The sequence below is a fragment of the Gymnoscopelus braueri genome, assembly GCF_963280865.1.
Source record: "Gymnoscopelus braueri genome assembly, chromosome: 15".
Classification (NCBI taxonomy): domain Eukaryota; kingdom Metazoa; phylum Chordata; class Actinopteri; order Myctophiformes; family Myctophidae; genus Gymnoscopelus; species Gymnoscopelus braueri.
Window position 1 is genome coordinate 33,053,999 of NC_137620.1, and position 18,890 is coordinate 33,072,888.

The 18,890-nt window shown below is 40.4% G+C and overlaps 1 protein-coding gene across 1 annotated transcript in view; it reads right to left on the reverse strand.

Annotated features, from left to right (window-relative positions):
* Positions 1-7,800: 7,800 nt before the first annotated feature.
* usp53a (ubiquitin specific peptidase 53a) overlaps positions 7,801-18,890 on the reverse strand; it is a 61,760-nt gene continuing 50,670 nt past the window's right edge. Inside the window, exons 14-17 of the mRNA XM_080451876.1 lie at positions 18,491-18,555; positions 10,331-10,397; positions 9,482-10,218; positions 7,801-9,167 (exon numbers count right to left, since the gene is read on the reverse strand). Coding sequence (XP_080308002.1) covers positions 9,091-9,167; positions 9,482-10,218; positions 10,331-10,397; positions 18,491-18,555 — 946 coding nt within the window. The 3' untranslated portion in view covers positions 7,801-9,090. The remainder of the gene's footprint in view (positions 9,168-9,481; positions 10,219-10,330; positions 10,398-18,490; positions 18,556-18,890) is intronic.

Genomic DNA, 18,890 nt, shown 5'->3' on the forward strand with positions numbered 1-18,890 from the left:
GGTCAATTTGGGGGGTCCTTGACAACAAAATGTTTTAGAACCACAAACTCCAAGAGGAACTGTAGGTGAATGGTTAGCGTCACTGCCAGGTGAGCCGAAGGTTACAGGTTCAAGGCACCGACTGCAGTTGGCCGCAGTCCGTCGCTTCTCTACACGATCATAGCAATGATTAAATCGGAAATCCTGAATATAGAGCTTTAACGTAAGGGGGGGTGATTTAACCAAAAATGATTATTTAACACCTTTCAAATATCCCATTATGCACAGAGCTGAGAAGTATACCCCTGGATATAGTGTCTCTCTTCATATACATTAAGATTGAAGTAATATTTAAAGATACTTTTTTTTTAGATAAGTTAAAGCTCTACATTGTGATACATACTAAAGGCTGATACCTGTATAATACATGTAACTATTCAATGTGAGAGTTCAAATATAAATGCCAACACAATGAGCAGGGCACAGTGGGGAATTGAACCCCATCCCAGTAAACCAGGAGCTCCATGCCTGTGCCTTCGTTTTGTGTTGGAGTTTTTTTTCCGCAAACGCAAAACCCCTAGCAAAAAGGAAAAAAAACATGGTTCCTACCTTGAGCACCAATCTTCACTGCAGAGAAGCAGCTCTTCACTGAACAAGCAGCATAGAGTTCCTACCTTATGTCTTCTTCACGTGACTTTTCTTCTTTGACTTTATATCCTGAAAAGAAAAAAGGGTTCAGTTATTCATGGTCACATATAGGAAAAATGTATGGGCCCTTTTGGACGTAGCTTTGTCAGCCCCACCCACACTTCTAATTACCCCCCAAATGGAACCAAATGGAACCTTACCGGTCTAACTCTGAGAGTGTACAAATTGTTACCAAGACCCTTACTGGCAGTGGTGGAAAAAGTACTATTTGTTTTACTTAAGTAAAAGTATCAATACTGCAATGTGAAAATACTCTGTTACAAGTAAAAGTCTGGAATTCCAAATGTACTTGAGTAAGAGTACAAAAGTATTGGTAGCAACCAAAAGTAGAAAGTACTCACTATGCAAAATGTCCCATTTCACAAGTTTTCAAATATGTAAAATGGCTAAAAATCCTTTGAAAATAGCCGTTCTACAAGCTCACAACGCGACGCAAGACCTTGTGATCAGTGGTGTAAAGTAACTAAGTACATTTACTCTTATGTACTGTACTTAAAGGTAGGGTAAGTGATATTTTTGGGTTAAAACAAAAAGTATTTTGTTAAAAGGTTAAAGCACTATATTCTGATAGTAATCATTGCTATAGAGTGTTTGTTCAGTAACAGGAGTCTCCCTGTCTCTCCAGCTCTTTAATAAACAGAAAATATATTTTCCGGTAGGTGTCAAAATCTCAGCCAATCAGGAGAAAGTACCCATTTTTAAGCTTCATTTTTATAGTGTTCCAGTTCCAATTTTGTCTGCTCACTTCTTAGTGTCATCACTTCCAATTTCACTTGTTTAATCTATATCCTGATTGAGTTCTCTATCCTGATTGGATAAAATTGGAAATGAAACTGAAACGAAAATGCATTTTCTGTTTTATAAAGAGCTGGAGAGACATGGAGACTCCTTTTACTGAACAAACACTCTATAGCAATGAGTACTATCACAATATAGAGCTATTTAACACTTATTTTAACCAAAGAAAATCACTTACCCTATCTTTAAGTACAATTTCGAGGTATTCGTACTTTACTTGAGTATTTCCAATACTTTGACTTCTACTCCACTACATCTCACAGGCAAATATTATACTTTACTCCACACTCCTACAATTATTGGAAAACGTGAGTTACTAGTTTCTTTGTAGATTGTGATTATTATTACAAAACATACATTAATCACTTCAGCCCTATAGGGATCGGGCATAGTGACGCCATCTTACATGACCAGTTTGATGCTCTGCTACATCACTCTGTAGTCCTATGCTTGTTGACAACAACACTATGGAGATCAGATGTTGGAGATCAAAGAAACGTCATATGGCTTGGGTGTCAGCAGATGAAATAACATAACCTTCAACAACATTACCAAACACATATAGGCTCTCTACCTGTGCTCCAACAAGCATGACAGCACACAATAAAAAATGTAAACATCTGTTGTGCTGATCAGATGGAGTCTCACAGAGCAGAGCCCTGGCTAAGTGGCTAGCGGCTAAGCTAGCAGTTTTAATGGGAAGTTTGCGGCCGTATTAGCTACATCTGGCATTAAAAAAAAATGCTATCGAATATCTTAAATACAATGAGATTGAGCTAACAAAAAAAGTTTTGTTTCTCTATGTGTCCAGTCTGAGAAAAGTTGTCTAGTGTGGGTGGCTCACGGTGGCTGAGATAAACAGGGCCTAAACAGGGATAAAACTATATTTTATTTCGGTTACACAATAAGCAAGAAACTTTGTTCTTTTTAGGTAAACCAGCCTATGAAATGAATGATTGTGACTCTGACTGGGCACCGTCATTACATCTGGGGCACAGATGTAATGACTTTTTTCCCCCAGGTAGCATGCCTTTGCGTCCACGTTCAGCCTCTCTCTGTATGGTATCTCTCTGTCACGCATTGTCTGGTCCATCTTCTGTCCTTTACCAATACATTCGTTGTAGTGTATGCATTCAGGACACGTCGTGAGTAACTGTCAATGTTGTTGATACGAGCTGTTGTTATAGTGATCATCCAAGATGGCCATCGGGACTACGTCCTTCTGGGCCTGGCCACGCCTTTCGCCCGATCCCTATATACATTTTGGTCATTTGAAAATAGCCGATCTACAAGCTCACAATGCGTCGCGATGTGACACATTGTGATCTTGTAGATAGTCTATTTTCAAAAGATTTTTTATACATTTGAAAACGAGTACTTTTACTTTTGGTACTGTAAGTACATTTTGATACCAATACTTTTGTACTTTTACTGAAGTAAATTTTGAATTTCGGACTTGTGCTTGTAACAGATTATTTCTACACTGCAGTATTGATACTTTTACTTAAGTAAAGGATGTGAGTACTTTTTCCACCACTGCTTGTTGTGACTAAATAATGCGTCCATTGTAAAGTGTTGGACATGTGAGGAGTGTCTTTGATGAGGGACTTACATTGGTGACCCACACGTCCATGTTGTTCAGGAAGTCAGTTAGGACAGCAGGGGGCAGCAGAGTCAGTCACACTCTACAGCAGTGAAAGAGAAAAGTCATTCAGTATAATTCATTATTATTACTATCATTATCTTTATTAATGTTATCATCATTTAGAACACTATCAATACTTAAAGGGATAGTTCACCTTTTTTTCTGTGGATTAGTCATCCCAAAGAGACTTGAATTCATGGATATTTTTTTGTTTTTGTCTCATTCCTAAGCCAATAATTTGATGACCAGCGGACCAGTAGGCAGCGGTTCCGGTAGGAGACACAAAGGAGACTCTTTGTGTCTCCTACCGGAACCGCTGCCGATCATTGGCTTAGGAATGAGACAAAAACAAAAGAATATCCATGAATTCAAGTGTCCATGGGGTGAATAATCGATTTAATACTATTACTTAGCATAGCTTAGAATCAAGGATAATGTCACAGAACATTTATACATGGAATTTCACTGGTTGTGGTAGTGTGTGTGTGTGTGTGTGTGTGTGTGTGTGTGTGTGTGTGTGTGTGTGTGTGTGTGTGTGTGTGTGTGTGTGTGTGTGTGTTGCTAATAACTTGGTGGTCAGTGGGGTGGGGCCAGCAGCACACATCATCCACCAGGGGGCAGCAGATTGGTACCAGATGGGTCCCAGAACACCGCAAGTGTTGTGGATTTGGACTCTTTGGTCTGACCTCTGTGACCCCTGACCTCCAGGGATCAAGGGTCACGCAAGCCTCCACGCCACGACAAGGCAGAGTCCATGTGGAGGGAGGTTTTTTCATTTAACCCATTTTAACCATTATCTTTGGCTATTAACCATTATACTTTGGCTATTCAAAAAATAGCCAAAGCTGGAAGCCACCTGGAAGCTTCTTTTTTTCCCAGCGGCTGCTCGTCAATTTGACCGCAAGTTGACTGAATTGCTATACAGGGATGCACCGCAGAAGTGGCTGCGTTATGCACCTGACGGGATGGCGGGATACCAAGGAAAGAAAGGCCAAAGAGTTAAAAGGACAAATGGTTTAGAGTTGGAGGCCAGTGGGTTTCATGGGAGTTAGACCATTGGAAAGCTGTTTTGTTCGTGTTGAACTGGGGTCCTAATATAATTCTGAATGATTACCTCCTTTCTACTGAGTATGACAACCCTGTTTGCATTTGCCAGGTTTACGTGTCCCCTGGACTTTCAGGGCAAGTAGATGACCAGATAATTCTCTTTAAGGGCACGGTCACACAGCACTTTTATTTTAACTCTGGGGCGGAATCTGCCAATGCTTTGTCAATGCAAATGCATGGATTTGCAAGAAAGATGCGCAAGACCATGAATCCACGCATTTGCATTGACAAAGCATTGGCATATTACGCCCCATAGGTAAAATAAAAGTGCAGTGTGACCGTGCTCTAACTTCCTCCACCTGAAACCTTTTTTGTTAGTTTTGTGAATTTTTTTTTTAAATCTTTAATAAATAACTAAATGAATACTTTTTGTTCATAGAGCATGCCGTAAAGCAGCTGTTCTCAACCTTGGTTTCTTTAGAAAAAGATGTTTTGGAAATAGCCGATCTACAAGCCCCCAACATATTTTCGAATATTCACCTATAATGGCATAATTATAATCAAGTTTGGGGTCCTTAATTTTTTTCCTGTAAAGTGGGGTCTTTGTATAAAAAGGTTGAGAACCACTGCAGTAAACTTAATGGACCATTTCAGCATTTTTCCAACCTTCCTCTGTATGTTTTTAATGTCTCATTTAAGCCTAAAAGAATCACCATGCTGCTGCCTCACTGTCACTAACCAAGGCTAGCAGCTAGCTAGCTTAGTTAGCATTGAACTTCTTCATAAACTGCACTACAACGATACAGTGTTGCACTAAAGTACCTTTAAAACATTAACACAACATTCTCACAACCCCTGCTTGGTTTTTATCAAGTATCTGGACTCGAACAAGCTAAAACAAAATATGTTATGACATGGTTAGCATTAACCACTACTCCCAACAGGCTTTGGGAGTAGTGGTTTCACAACAACTCTAAACTGACTGAATTCTCTTTATTCTTCAATAAGAGAATGGCTCATTAGCTCTGATGTGTTATGGAAATAATCTACAATAAATGATGATTCTGTGTGTTTTTCATACCAGCAGTTCTCCTTCGCAGCTTGTTCTCAGCAACCAAAACATAACCACCTGGAAGGAAGTGAAAATTACAGAACAGGATGCCGATGAGCATTGCAACCCCATGATGAGCCCATGAGCATTGCAACCCTGCATACAACACTGACCCTCAGAGCAGGCTGAATGTCAACTTTGCAGCCCATGAACTTGTTCAGATCCCACCCTCAAAAAGCAGCGACGCACGGTTTGTGACCAAAAGGCGGTGGAGCGAGATGAATTACTACTGTAAAGGCAGTAGTGTCCCCTTGGTGGCCAAATACATGATCAATTTGGGGGTCCTTGACATGAAGATGTTTGAGAACCCCTGTGTTCAGGGTTGCCAGATCTGCTTATTATAATTTCCCCGCAAGATTTTATTTGAAAATAGCCGATCTACAAGCTCACAACACGTCGCATCGCGACGCGTTGTGAGCTTGTAGATCTACTATTTTCAGCTGATATACATCAGCTGATATTTTCAGCTGATGTATATGTTAAAGTGCCCATAGTCGCTTCTTTTGGGCTGGTTTTCCTAGACCTGGTTGCTTGTTTCTCTCACAGAATCTGGCAACACTGCCTGTGTTGTACATTGGAAGCAGCCATGGCTCAATGGGTAGAGTGACTGCCGGGTACCAAGAGGCAGGGGCGGCCTTAATGATCTGGGGGCCCGTTTCAAGAACTCATATGGGGGCCCCATATGCACCCCCCCCCCCCCCCCCCCCCCCCCCAAAAAAAAAAACTATCTGCACTTCCACCATGGACAGACAGCTAAAACAACTCACTGCACATGATTCACTTGAGCTGAGCCCTGATTCAATCAGATCTACATCCTCTTCTTGCATGAAATTCTTGGACGTCGGCCAGCCAGAGGCGGGCCCCGGACTGGGATGCGAGTCAAAAAAGATTTAAAAAAAAGATTTAAAAAAAAATATATATATATATATATTTTTTTTTGTGGGGTCCCCCTGAGGTTGGGGGCCCGTTTCAATTGAAACGGGTGAAACATAGGAAAGGCCGCCCCTGCCAAGAGGGTCCGGAGGTCCTGCAATCGTTTCCAGGCCCCAGCAATCACTCAAGTGGATGAAACTGAAAACTGAATTTCCCCTGCAGGATGAAAACGGTTTACTGATTGTACTTTATAATTAGGACAAGTGGAAATGGAGAAGATCTTGTGAATATCACGATTAAATCATCATGTTCTGCCATACCATTTAACCGTGTCCAACAAGAGATTGGCTTGGCTGTAGTTTTAAACTCTCAATAAGATATTCTATCAATCAATCAATTTTCCAATAGCTGACATATACAATAAAAACTGTGCAACACTTCTAGCATTAATAACACTTTGTTGAAACACAGTAGTCAGTTGGTGGCTCACTGTGTTAAAACGTGTCTGTATGGTCCAAAGGTCCACAGTTCAAATCCCACCAAGGATGTCCTACTCTCTACATCTGTAAGAGCTCTGGTAGCTATTTAGTAGACATATGCCTACTAAAAAGTAATTTGGCATACTATAGTTAGTGACTTTGTTTTGAGTAAGCCAAAGAAAAGTTCAGAAAAGACAGGAACATAATTGTTCACCAATATACATGCTCTTTGATGGCTTAGTTTATGGCATTGGCTTTTTGTTATATTGTTCACAGTTAATACTGACATTATTTGATCTGCCAATTATGTTAGAGAAAAGTATAGCCTAGTTATACTGTAAGCCATATCTCACCAGTAACCATTTTAGTTTGTATGCCAAATTGTATTCCTGCATCATGATTGCTGGCGTTTCCGTACATTCTATGAAGCAGGATTTGCCCTCTTCTGTTTAGCAATCCTCCTCCAGCATATCCTTTGACTTAGGTGCCATATTAAAGACCAAACAGTAGATGGCAGCAGAATATCATGATCAAATCAGTGCCAACTATGTTAAAACTTGAATTGCACACAATAATTTGAATGGTATAAAAATAATGGTATAAAATAAATTACTTGACATTGATTGATTGTAACTACATGTTCTGTATTGGTGCTGTTGGGGAGAAACCTCTTACCTCCATATTTTAACTTTTTGCCCTATACTTGATCATACTACGTCACAAAAGTATCAGATCCACAAGGTCGAAACACGGCGTGAAAGGACGCCTTTTCAGCTCGTCGATCTGCTACTTTTGCATTTTTTTATTTGAATCCTGAAAAGTAGCAGTTTTGGACATATGAGGTTTCCACCCGACAGAGACGATATAATTAACCCATTAAGACCTGAGGCGATTCTTAAAAATGTTTTTAAAAAAAGTTTTTTGAAAAAAACAAAACAAAAAGATGTTTAAAAAATAGCAGATCCACAAGCTCATAGCGCAGCACTCGGTGCCGTGCTATGAGCTTGTATAGCTGCTATTTTTGAATAGCCAAATAAATCTAAAGTGACACAGATGCGTTCCAGGTCTTAATGGGTTGTTAAATACTAAAAGCTTTCATATTGTTGAAGCCGCTGACAAGTTATAGGAATGGAAACGCTAAACAACTCGACACATTTCATGGTTAAATAAAATTGTTTTATTAAACAGTTAATCAATAAAAATGAACTTAAATGTTATAAAATAATCTCAAATTACAGAATTATACAAATTATGACTCCTATTTAAACTTGTTTGGACGTAGAAAAATAGAAAGGCACTGTGCAGTAAATTCTGCTGAGCAGTATACAAAAGACCATATTAAAACAAAACAAAGGAACAAAAATTACCAATGAGATTTAGAGCATCTTTTGAGAAAATAAACAAATGTACAGTATGGAGCCTGGGTTAAGCAAGAACATAACCTACTAATAATAATAAGTAAGCCCCTTCTATCTCTTGAAGACACTCTTGATATCTCCATACCCAGCCAAAATAGGTGTACTGGAAAGGCAAATTGCAACCGATAAATCCTTAACATTTCACTCAATGTGGAGGAACATTGGTACAGCTTATGACTGGAAGGAGTGTGAAAGATACAAAGTCTAAACCTGGGAATACAATATAAAGCCATATAAACTGTATATGATTATTGTGGTTTCATGTGATGGGGGGTGTGCAAGCAAGTACGCCTATGTGCCAAATACCTGTTTACCAGCAAACGATAAAGCCAACAAAATTTGCCCACCACCATATACCTGCAAGGACCCTTGGGATCCTTTTTTAAGTAGCAGTCCTTTCATAAACATGTACAATACAGTATGTACAGTAAATTAACTTCCCCCAAAACATTATTATTAACAGGTTTTAAAAACCTCTACACCAATAAATTACAGCAAAAACATTCAATAGGCGGAATTAGGGCAGACCGACATCTTGTAACACTGAAATGAGAGCAATTCAACAAAGAGATATAAGCATTCCATAGTTTGAGAGAGAACAGATTGGTTAGAAATAGGTTATTCTTTGTTAATCTCTTAACATGGAAAGTGGCTTTTTGAGATACATTCTTTACTAATCCAACCCACAAATCATTGGCTTGCCTTGCTAGTTCTGGGAAATCCAAACTGATTGATAGCAGCCATCTTGGTGCCGTTTTCTTCTCTTTTTTTTGTCTCTCTCTCTACCGTGCAAATTCAAACTTGGAGTTAAGGAGGCTCATACCAGAATTCGAACAGAAAATCCTTCCATTCTTTCCACTGTGTTCGGGGACCAATCTCTTTGGCATCCAGATTTGTGTCCAAATTTGTGACAAATGCACAAATCCATTCGAGGGGTTCACTTATTGCAGCTGTCACAGTGAATAATAACTTCCAGCTTTGGTGACAACATGTCACTTGGTAATATCAGGTCCTTCAATGCTTTTGCTGAAATCACAGGAACCCGTGTTCATCAAGTCCTTTTGTAGAGACAGGGTTCCATTTTGCAGTAGGTTTATATGTAGAATAACCTGCAAAATAAAAGGACAGACAAAATGAATCAATTATCATCTGTAGTAATATAATCATTCTGACAGCTGCCAAAAAGTCATTTGGATATTGTGGTGCTCTGGAAGATATACAGTATAATATGTTGGGGTGAAGCAATCAAATGTGTTTATCCACAACAAATCCACAAATGTATCATGAAAACATTTGCTCATTCATAGCTTCAGTACAATGTGAATGCTTGTATAATTGGGTTCAGATAACAATTTTGGTACTTTATCATAATTTTATAGACAAATTAAACTATTGAAATTAATAATTGAAATTATTTCTATACCTGATTCTGATCTGCTTTTGGGGGGCTCTGGTGGCTGGACCTCGGGCATCGAAAGCCCTTTCTCTTCAGCGTCACTTTCCCCTGACAAAGCATGTTCCTCTGCTTTCGAGTCTGTCATCATGTACAAGGCAGGCCTCTTATGGTATTTCGCCCGATAAGTGTCTGTCATACAGTTATCTACAGAAAAGTATGTGGTGGGCAGAACCATTTCTGTTGGAGAGGGGGAGTCCATGTTCTCATCGTTCCCCGGCTTTGGACTGGGAAACCTCTCTTCACTCTCGCTGGCAGACAGATCATTTCTGTCCTGATCTGAGGAGCCTGACTTGGAGCTGGCATCCGAGGACAGCTTGTGCTCGGCAGGTGTCTCGATCCACCGACGAAGGTGTGAGAGGGAAGAAAGGTTACTCGTGAGCTTGTTTTGGGAGCTTGTCCGGGATGGCACCGAGGGTGAAAAGCCTGATGTGTCATTGTATCCGTGGCCATAACTCTTGGGAGGTAAAGGAGGTGCTAAGTTATGTTGATTGTGCATGAATGGCTCCCTGTGGATTAAAGTGGGTTCTTCTTGCTCAGAGAAGGGACCGGCGAGATCGTCAGAGCTGTTCCACTCAGAGCTGCTGGTCTTGGCCAAGTATGGTGGCACCGGGCTAACAGGGCTACCATCGACGTTTTCCTCCCGTTCACTATCAGGACCGTCTATCTTCTCCAGGACTCCGGGAGTGTATCGGAATGCTCTCCCTCTGTTGCGAGCACAGATTACAGATTACATTAATGATGTATCTGTGAGGCATGCAATCTTAATTTCATGAATATAAACAGTGGTGCATTTGTTTTTATTTTTATTTATTTTACCTTTGTAAACATGGACTAGATTTGAGGTTTGCGTCTTGTAGATCTGGAGATTTCCTTCCGTATTCACCTTGAAGACACAAATGACAGCTCATATCATCACACTAGTTTCTACATTACAGGTAATTACTGCCAGACCAACACAACTAAACAAAAAAGCCTGTGCAAAGTTTCTAAATTTACAGGTAATTACTGTCAGACAAACAAAAAAACAATGTATTTAGAGTCCCAGAGATGCAGTGTTTTTCTGTCTCCAGCACAGACATGTTACCTAACAGGGGTCATGGTACGGGCCCTTGTCTGGCGCTGGGAGAGGAAGTATAAAACCGCCCTAAGGCCCCCTGTGTACCACTCTGACTGTCTGATCCAACAACTAAAAGGGAGGCCCCCTCAAAGGGAAGTTGGGTTCACATGCAGGCCCTGCCAGTTTTTAGCTAGCAATGCTAAGACTAATGACACTCTATGAACCCTACACCAAAGGGAAAGGAAACGTCACATTTGCTTGATCTTTCATTTCTGTGTTTCTTTGCCTGCTTTCTTGTTTTCTGTCTTCTATCATACAGTATATCAACCCATTGATCTACATGTGATTGGATGGTATCAGGTCATTAGACTAAGTCACCGGATTAAGTTGCTACACCGAGATAATACATGAAGGTGAAAAGGTGGCCAAAACAAAAGCAAATCCCCAAAAGCTGGTGGCATCGGTGTGATTTGTAAGGCTTGAGACAGACAACAGCTGACTAATGGGGCAAGGAAGAGAGTGAGTGGCTAAGGACCATCTGTGATGTGTCAGCACACCCTCCCTTTTTTGCACTCTCTGGGAGCATTAGTGACTAAATCCTTTCTGCTGGCATGCAATTACAGTATGCGAGGGTCAGACTCTAGAACCCCCTCCCCAGCACTGCTGTGCGTTTAAGCCTCTAAGTCCATGTGGCGATTCACTATTTGATGCAGTTGAATTTCAAAGTCAGCAAACGATTTCAACAATATGACTCTCAAAAAGAAGACAAAGTGAGATGGCGTTTGCAAGCCATGTAACATTGCTCCTCAGCAAACCCCCCCGGTCTTTGCAGTCACGAGCGCTGTTGCCAAGACAAAAGCTTGGAGGGGGTAAAGAACTGTTGTATAACAAAAGGGCAAAGCGACTGTTAGTTGGTTAGAAAGCTGCCTGTTGAGATCATTAACACCTTTACCGCCGGGCCCGTAGTTCTACGGGCCGTTAAATCCAACGGTTAAGCGCCGAGCCCGTAGTCCTACGGGCTGCGGTCTTTTCGCGCATGCGCGGTCCGGGTGCACTTTCGGAATTTTTTTGATCCACTTCCGTTTCCGGTTTGATGACAGGAAATAGAATTATTTGGGATCCGGTTTCGACGATCACGCCCGCTCCCATTCTACAGACGAAACTGAAACTCAATTCTCTTCCTGTAGTTTTTTCTCCTCGCATTTCACTGTTTAACGTAATCCGCTCTAACTACAGTCATGGAAGTCCGTTTGACATGCGGTCTTCACTGGGAGATACAGGGAGATCTCGCGGATGTAAACAGACCGTTCACGGCTCAATCTTAAGGATTTTAACAAGATCTATGGCGACATGAAAAAAACAAAAAAACAACAAAAACACCTTGGCACTGGTGAGTACATTATGAGATTAACCTCTGGCGGTGGATGTGTTAAGACAAGGCATTGGCAACAAAACCCATTCTTATGATTCAGCGCTAATTCACCAATACAAATTCTCTGAAGCTAAGTGAGGCTAATAGCTGTTCATATACAGTGGAACTTGGGGAGGTATGTTGCTGTATGCATCTAAAAAAAAGCAGTTTGAATGCTGTTTGAAGTGAATACTAGTGAATAAGTAGTGTTACTACTTGCACTGTATCTCTTTCTGTCTCTCCTCTGTCTGTCTGTCTCTCCCTCTCTCTCTCTTCTTTCCCCCGACACGGTCGAGGCAGAAGGCCGCCACCCTAGAGCCTAGGGTCTGCCTGACGTTTCTTCCAGTTAAGAGGGAGTTTTTCGTTGCCACTGTCGGAAAATTGCTTGCTCAGGGTGGGATGTCGGGTCTCTTCTCTACATGTAAAGTGTCTTGAGACAACTTGTTGTGATTTGACACTTTAATAAAATTGAATTGAATTGAATACCATGTTTGCCAGGGAAAGCATCCATTGCATCCTGTGACTGCCTCTATAACATAATTAACCGGCCATAACATCTCATCTACACTATGATAGAAGAGGTGTCTATTGAACAATACAAAAGTCCCACAACTGGGAGTTGGGGAAAAAATCATCGAAACCAGTAGGGTTCTTCCTCCAGGGAGCATAAAGGTGCACAGCAAATTTGAAGGTAATAGTGTCATTTTTTTTGTGTTGGACCAAGCGACCAACACTGCCGTCCTTAGAGCCCCACCACAAGCGGGGCTCAAAAGGCTTACGTTCACAGCTTCATTTCATACAGTATAATGTACTAGTCTGAGCAGAGCACTGCAAAATACATACAACCCATCTATGGAATGATTAAAAAAGGCTCCATGCTGTGTGCACAACTATATATTTAGCTTTTAGAAAGTGATGGATGTGAAGATACTGTTTCTGGGGATATAAATCACATGGCACAGCCTTTGATCTCATTCCAGCAGACGCTACTTTGCAGCCGCCAAAAGAGACACCTGTTAGGTGAATTGATATGATCTGTTGAAACCGTTAATCATGTCACTTAATCGATGACTTGAGTCTGAATCTTTACGATGATTTGGAAAATGTGTTGCTATACATTATGTACACTGCGAAAGCAATGCCAACTTAGTTTTTGAAAAATTACACGGCCAGGATTGTTGACAGCCTTTTGAAGTTCTGTTGATGTAACAAAATGAGACACCTTCACACAAGTCAAGATTTATAGTGCTCTGCTTCCTGCTGAGTTTCAATCCCTAAAATTCCTGAACATCAATCATTTCCTCAATGCATATTTGCAATTCAGTTCTGAATGCGGACCTCAGCTAAGTGAGGAGAAAAGGAGAACCAAGGCCAAATATCAAAATTGTTTTGGTTTTTTAATCAAATGTAGGAAAATGTGTTTTAGAAATAATTGAAAAAGTAGTCAAAAGCCATTTAGTGGCTTTGAAATAAAGTTCTTGTTAAATATGTTGCCAAATGGTGTGAAGGGGGTCACTTCTGTGTTGATGTGTAAATACATCATCACTGCTTTGATCATTTGAAGTCACTAGAGTCCAACACATATGATCCAAACTGAGATCATGTGTATGCATATTAATACACATGAACTCGGCCTGGCGGAGACAATAATTACTGTGAGTGGTAAGAAACTGAGCCATTAACCCCATTGGCATGATATTACCGTATATCAAAATGATCACATTTTGATTGAATCACCCCTCTCCTAAACCTAATCACCCCTCCTGGCATAGCGTGTACGGGTTTAGTTATGGCCCTAGCCTGAGAACATTAACCCATTAAGACCTGAGGCCGATTCTAAACATGTCTTCTAAATCCTAACAGTTTACTGAAAATGTCTATGCCAGTGGTTCTCAAACTTTTTCCAGTCAAGGACCGCCAAAATTATATTTGGCCACAGACCCCCATCTCAAAATATTTTGTTCCTGGGACCCCCAGAAGCAAAGATTCAAGTAAAAAAAAATCGCTTTAAAAACTATACATACATTCAAATTTTCACAAATTTTCAAAAATAGCATATCTACAAGCTCATAATATCTGCTATTTTTAAAAGTATAAAATAATAGTTAAAGTGGTTCAAATCTAAAATTACCTTTCCCGGTTTTAAAGGGTTAATCCAAAAAGGTACAATATAAATTTGGACTCATTCCAAGGCATTAACACTTAGGTTAGCACATCAGTCACCAGCTTGTTAAGTGGCATCAATGGGCTCTCTAAGCCTGGCAGCATTATAGTCCAGCTCTCAACACAACGAACTCATCGACAGACATGCACACCACAGATGCCTGTGTACACGCATTACTGCAATGGATATCATATGCTTTATCCCTATGATGAAGTCTGATGATGCCTCATACAGTAACAGCTTTTATCTTCTTGATAAAAACCTCTATTCTGACATAAGTAGATTTAAAGTCAGGCTGTCTGCATATGTAAAATGCTTTGCTACCGAACAAGGAGACAAAGGAATTTTCCCCTTCAGGCATCAGAGCCCGGGCACTTTCTCAAGCCGTCAATGTGGACATATTCACTGCCCACTTGAATATCTTCAGCATATTTCAAAAACGTGTGTTTGCATGTATATTTTTAGATAGTGTGTCAACGTTGGGTCAGTTCACTCTTCACCCATTCAGGCAGTCGCATAACTTAGAATATGCTAATGTACCAAAGAGACAATAACACTACATAAAAGTAAGGTTTCTAGGGAACCACAGGAGCCAATCTGGGTAAATTAAAGTGAGGGGGGTGGATTTACTGGTAAGCAACCACAGGTTGATTTGGCCTGATGCCCTAACCATCTCCCAGCAGCACAGCCTTTCCAGTTATCACCGACACAATCCACTGCCTAGGGATCAATTTGTAAATTAAACAGGGGGAGACATTTTTTAACCACTAAAAAGGACCACTTCACCCATTTTCAACCGATCTTCATATAATTGGTCCTCATTAATGCTCATTATAAGATGCCACCTTTTCTGTCTTCTTGGTCTGAGTCTCAGAGGAGGGCTGTGGATAGTTCAGAACCCTGCCTAGCAGTGACATCATCATCAATTTCAAACAAGATTTCAAACTTTAAAAAATAAAAATAATGCAAGAAGCCATCTATAGAAGCTTCTATTTCAGCATGCCAACTTCCCAGGAAGAGAAAGGAATTCCCCATCGATTATGTCATTGGTAGGCAGGTTTCTGAACTGTCCATAGCCCACCAATGAGACTCAGGTGGTGCCATCTTATATTGCGCATTAGTAAGGACCAGTTAAATGAAAGTATGGTACGTGTTTTAACCTTAAGCCCTATATAACCACTTAAGCCCTTTGCGTACGATAAATAGTGAAAATAGCTCATTTACAAGCTCACAACGTGTCGCATCACGATTCGTTGTGAGTTTGTAGATCTGGTATTATTGATTTTTGAAACGTTTTTGAAAATTTACCCCAAATAGGGATGCCAGAGGTTAATGTGGTTCAAAAATAAAAGTATTTTAGTGTAGCAGTGGAATCTTCCCAGACGTCTCTGGGAGAGCAGCCCATGCCAGTGTATCACAGCTATGAACTCCAGCCAAACTGACTTCACACACATTTGCTGCAGTTTGTCAGTGCAATTTGCAACTGTGGGAAGGAGAAGCCTTACAGTGGCTCCAAAACAGAAACCTCTATGTGGGATGTTTTACCATATACATTTGAGGTAATATATAGATAAAACATGTTTATGTTAAAATAACATAACATACACACACAACAAAAATGTTCATGTGAATTAGTATGTTTATATAAAGTAACTTTTAGCAAAGTCCTCAATCAATCCAAACAAAAAAACCCAGTTCCATAAACATTAAATGCAAGAAAACTAAAGCTCATGTATAATGTAGCTGCATTGCAATTTTATGTTGTTCTCCGACTCCAGATCAGACTCATAAAAAGGCAGCAACATATTACAAGTACATTTTGATTAAAGACATAAAAAATATAGTGTAAAATTGATTCAACAGTCAAATAAAAGCTGTCTTTAGAAAAGTTCAGGGGGGGGGGTAAAAAGTCAAATCAGGGACTAATTGTACCAATGTGGAAAAAAGCATTTGCTTTCCAGAAAGCATTCCACGTAGATGACTCTGCATACACAGACGCCCATTGCTACCATTAAGTTGTGATTTTCTTCAACTCAAACCAGAGTTTATTATAGCATAAATAATGCCACCTTCAGTTTGGGATAAAAACTGTGGCTGTGTTTTCTTCCAGACAAAGATGATCTTGGCAAAGTATTTGCCCTGGAATGTTCAATAACACCAAGGTAGAGGAGACGCGGTGGCCGCACAAAGTGGCGTTTCATTTCTATACATGCTCGAGCAGCACCTTCTGACAGGCCGGGTCATAGCATTTTCTGCCTGACCGGGCACAGCTGGGAGGCCCCCTAAAGCGTAGTCATCATCCCCCTTTAGCATGAGGATAAAGCACACATGTGTTCCAGTTGTGGGAAGTATGGTGAAAGGTGAATCAATTTAAACTGATGTTCTCCCCTCTCTTGTGTTCACAGATCACATGGTCGTAACACGTGCTCCGAAGAGAGGACAGAGAACTGTGTGGAGAATGTGGAGGGTGTCTGAACGACAGACCCCCCGCTGCTATTCATGACATCTAACCCCCCCCCCCCCCCATCCTGTCTGGGAGATAAAAATAGCCATTATATTTATATCAACTTCTCAACCTGACTTGTGGTCAGTGTGTTTGCCTCTGAAACCTTCTCTCGTCAATCACACACACGAGAGGAAACGCGGCAGCTGGGTGGTAGGAGGAGAGCCACTTTAAACCCAACGCAAGACTTTTTTGTCATTGCTGCAATGGTCAAGTAAGATAATTCTCTCACAGCTGTGCAGAATGAATGCGCACACAAGTTCCACAAAGAACTTAATGCGTATGTAATGCAGGGGTCTCTCACACAGCGGGGGTCTTTCACACAGCATCTACATTACTCAAGTCTGCTCTCACACTCCTCACCTTGTGTCAGATGACATAATATGTCATCAAGAGATGTACAACTCAAAGCTGATATAAGTAAGAAAAGAAAAGAAAATCTAATTTGAACCCTTTAAGACCTGGAACGCATCTGTGACATTTTTTTATTTGAGCTAAAAAAGCATTATTTTACACTGTGGCTATTCAAAAATAGCAGCTATACAAGCTCATAGCGCGGCACCGAGTGCCGCGCTATGAGCTTGTAGATCTGCTATTTTTGAAAAAACTGGAAAATGTGTGCAAATCTTTGAATATACAGTATATATTTTTAACATTTTTATCAAATGCTCAAATCTTTGCTTCTGGGGGTCCCTGGAACAATATATGTTGAGATGGTGGTCCGCGGCCAAATACATATCATTTTGGGGGTCCTTGACATGGAAATGTTTGAGCACCACTGATATAGAAACGTACGTTTTACAGGAAACTGTTGGGATTTAGAAGACTTTTTGTATAATTGGCTTCAGGTCTTAACGGGTTAAATTCCATCTATCTTGTTTATTTTGCCCTTTATAAGTCCATGCTAACAATAGATACTTGGTACTTGTGCTGAACTTTCAGGTGAAAGTAATGCATAGGTAGTTGAGAGCAGGGCACATTTGTGTGTTGCTTGACAGTCATTAACTTGGCTGAGGAAAAAAGGTCAGGGCCAGTAAATGAGGGACCAGATTACATACATTTCCATACAATATCCCTTCCACCAGGCTCTGACCTTAACATTACTGATGGAACCATAAATCACAGAAATGACTCAGTAATATCTTAATGCGTCCAGTCTGTACTCTGTACAATACATGGAAGTCCATAGGGCAGAGGAGCTTGACAGGAGCAAGGCTTATAGATGACTCTTTATAACCGATGGCCCTCTTTGCCGCAGAGAAATTAGTCAGTCTTTGAAAATTAGTCACTCCTGATAAGAGCTTTAGGTGGAAAAACTCTGTATGTAATATCGCAAGATTTCTTTTGACTGATGAAAAGTTCAACCTACGGTGTCATAACTTAAAAAGTTATGTTTTTAAGTTAAAACAGGGTAACCACAGTACCCTTTCATTTCAAATAAGACTGAGGATCTTACTGTGTATATTTACTTTTGCCAGATGTTTGTCCAAGAATGCAATACAAAATAGGCGATCATTACAGTTGCTAAACAAGTCAACGCCACATGTGGGAAAACATTAGAACAGTGGTTCTCAAAGTGGGGTCCGGGGACCCAGCAGGGGTCCTTGGGGGGGATCCAGGGGGTCCCCAGCTAAATTATCGATGGTTAGGAACCAAATGGACCATTTGCGACTCCGTGAGAGTGTACAAATGGCACCAAAAGGACCCGTAATTAATTACGGTCCACTCCCATTTGTACACCTCAGAGTAATGGGGGTCCGTGGCCTAATTCATACAAAACTGGGGGTCCTTGATATTAAAACATTTGAGAACCACTGCATTAGAAGTAAGTAGTCTCTTACCATAGGAAAATGAGGAGTGCAAAATGTCCGCTTCTGTATCGTCACTTCTCTGAGCATATGGATCCCTAAAATACAAATCCAACAAATTATTATATCTCATTAACAAGGGCTTTCATCATTTGTAATTCAACACAATCACTCTGTATATCATATAGTGCCTGAACATCCATATTTTCACGCTACAGACCTTTTAAATAGTTTAATATGGCTCTGTTTTGTATGCATAAAAAAGGAAATAAGCCCTAATTTCTTGAGGAGTTTATGCTACTTTTTTTACTACTGTAAACGACTAACAATGATGTAATGTGAATGTGATATAAATCCCTGCAGCATAGTATGCATCCATGCATCCATCTCATTGTCAAAACGAGTGCCTGTCTATTAACCAAAAACTGCATAT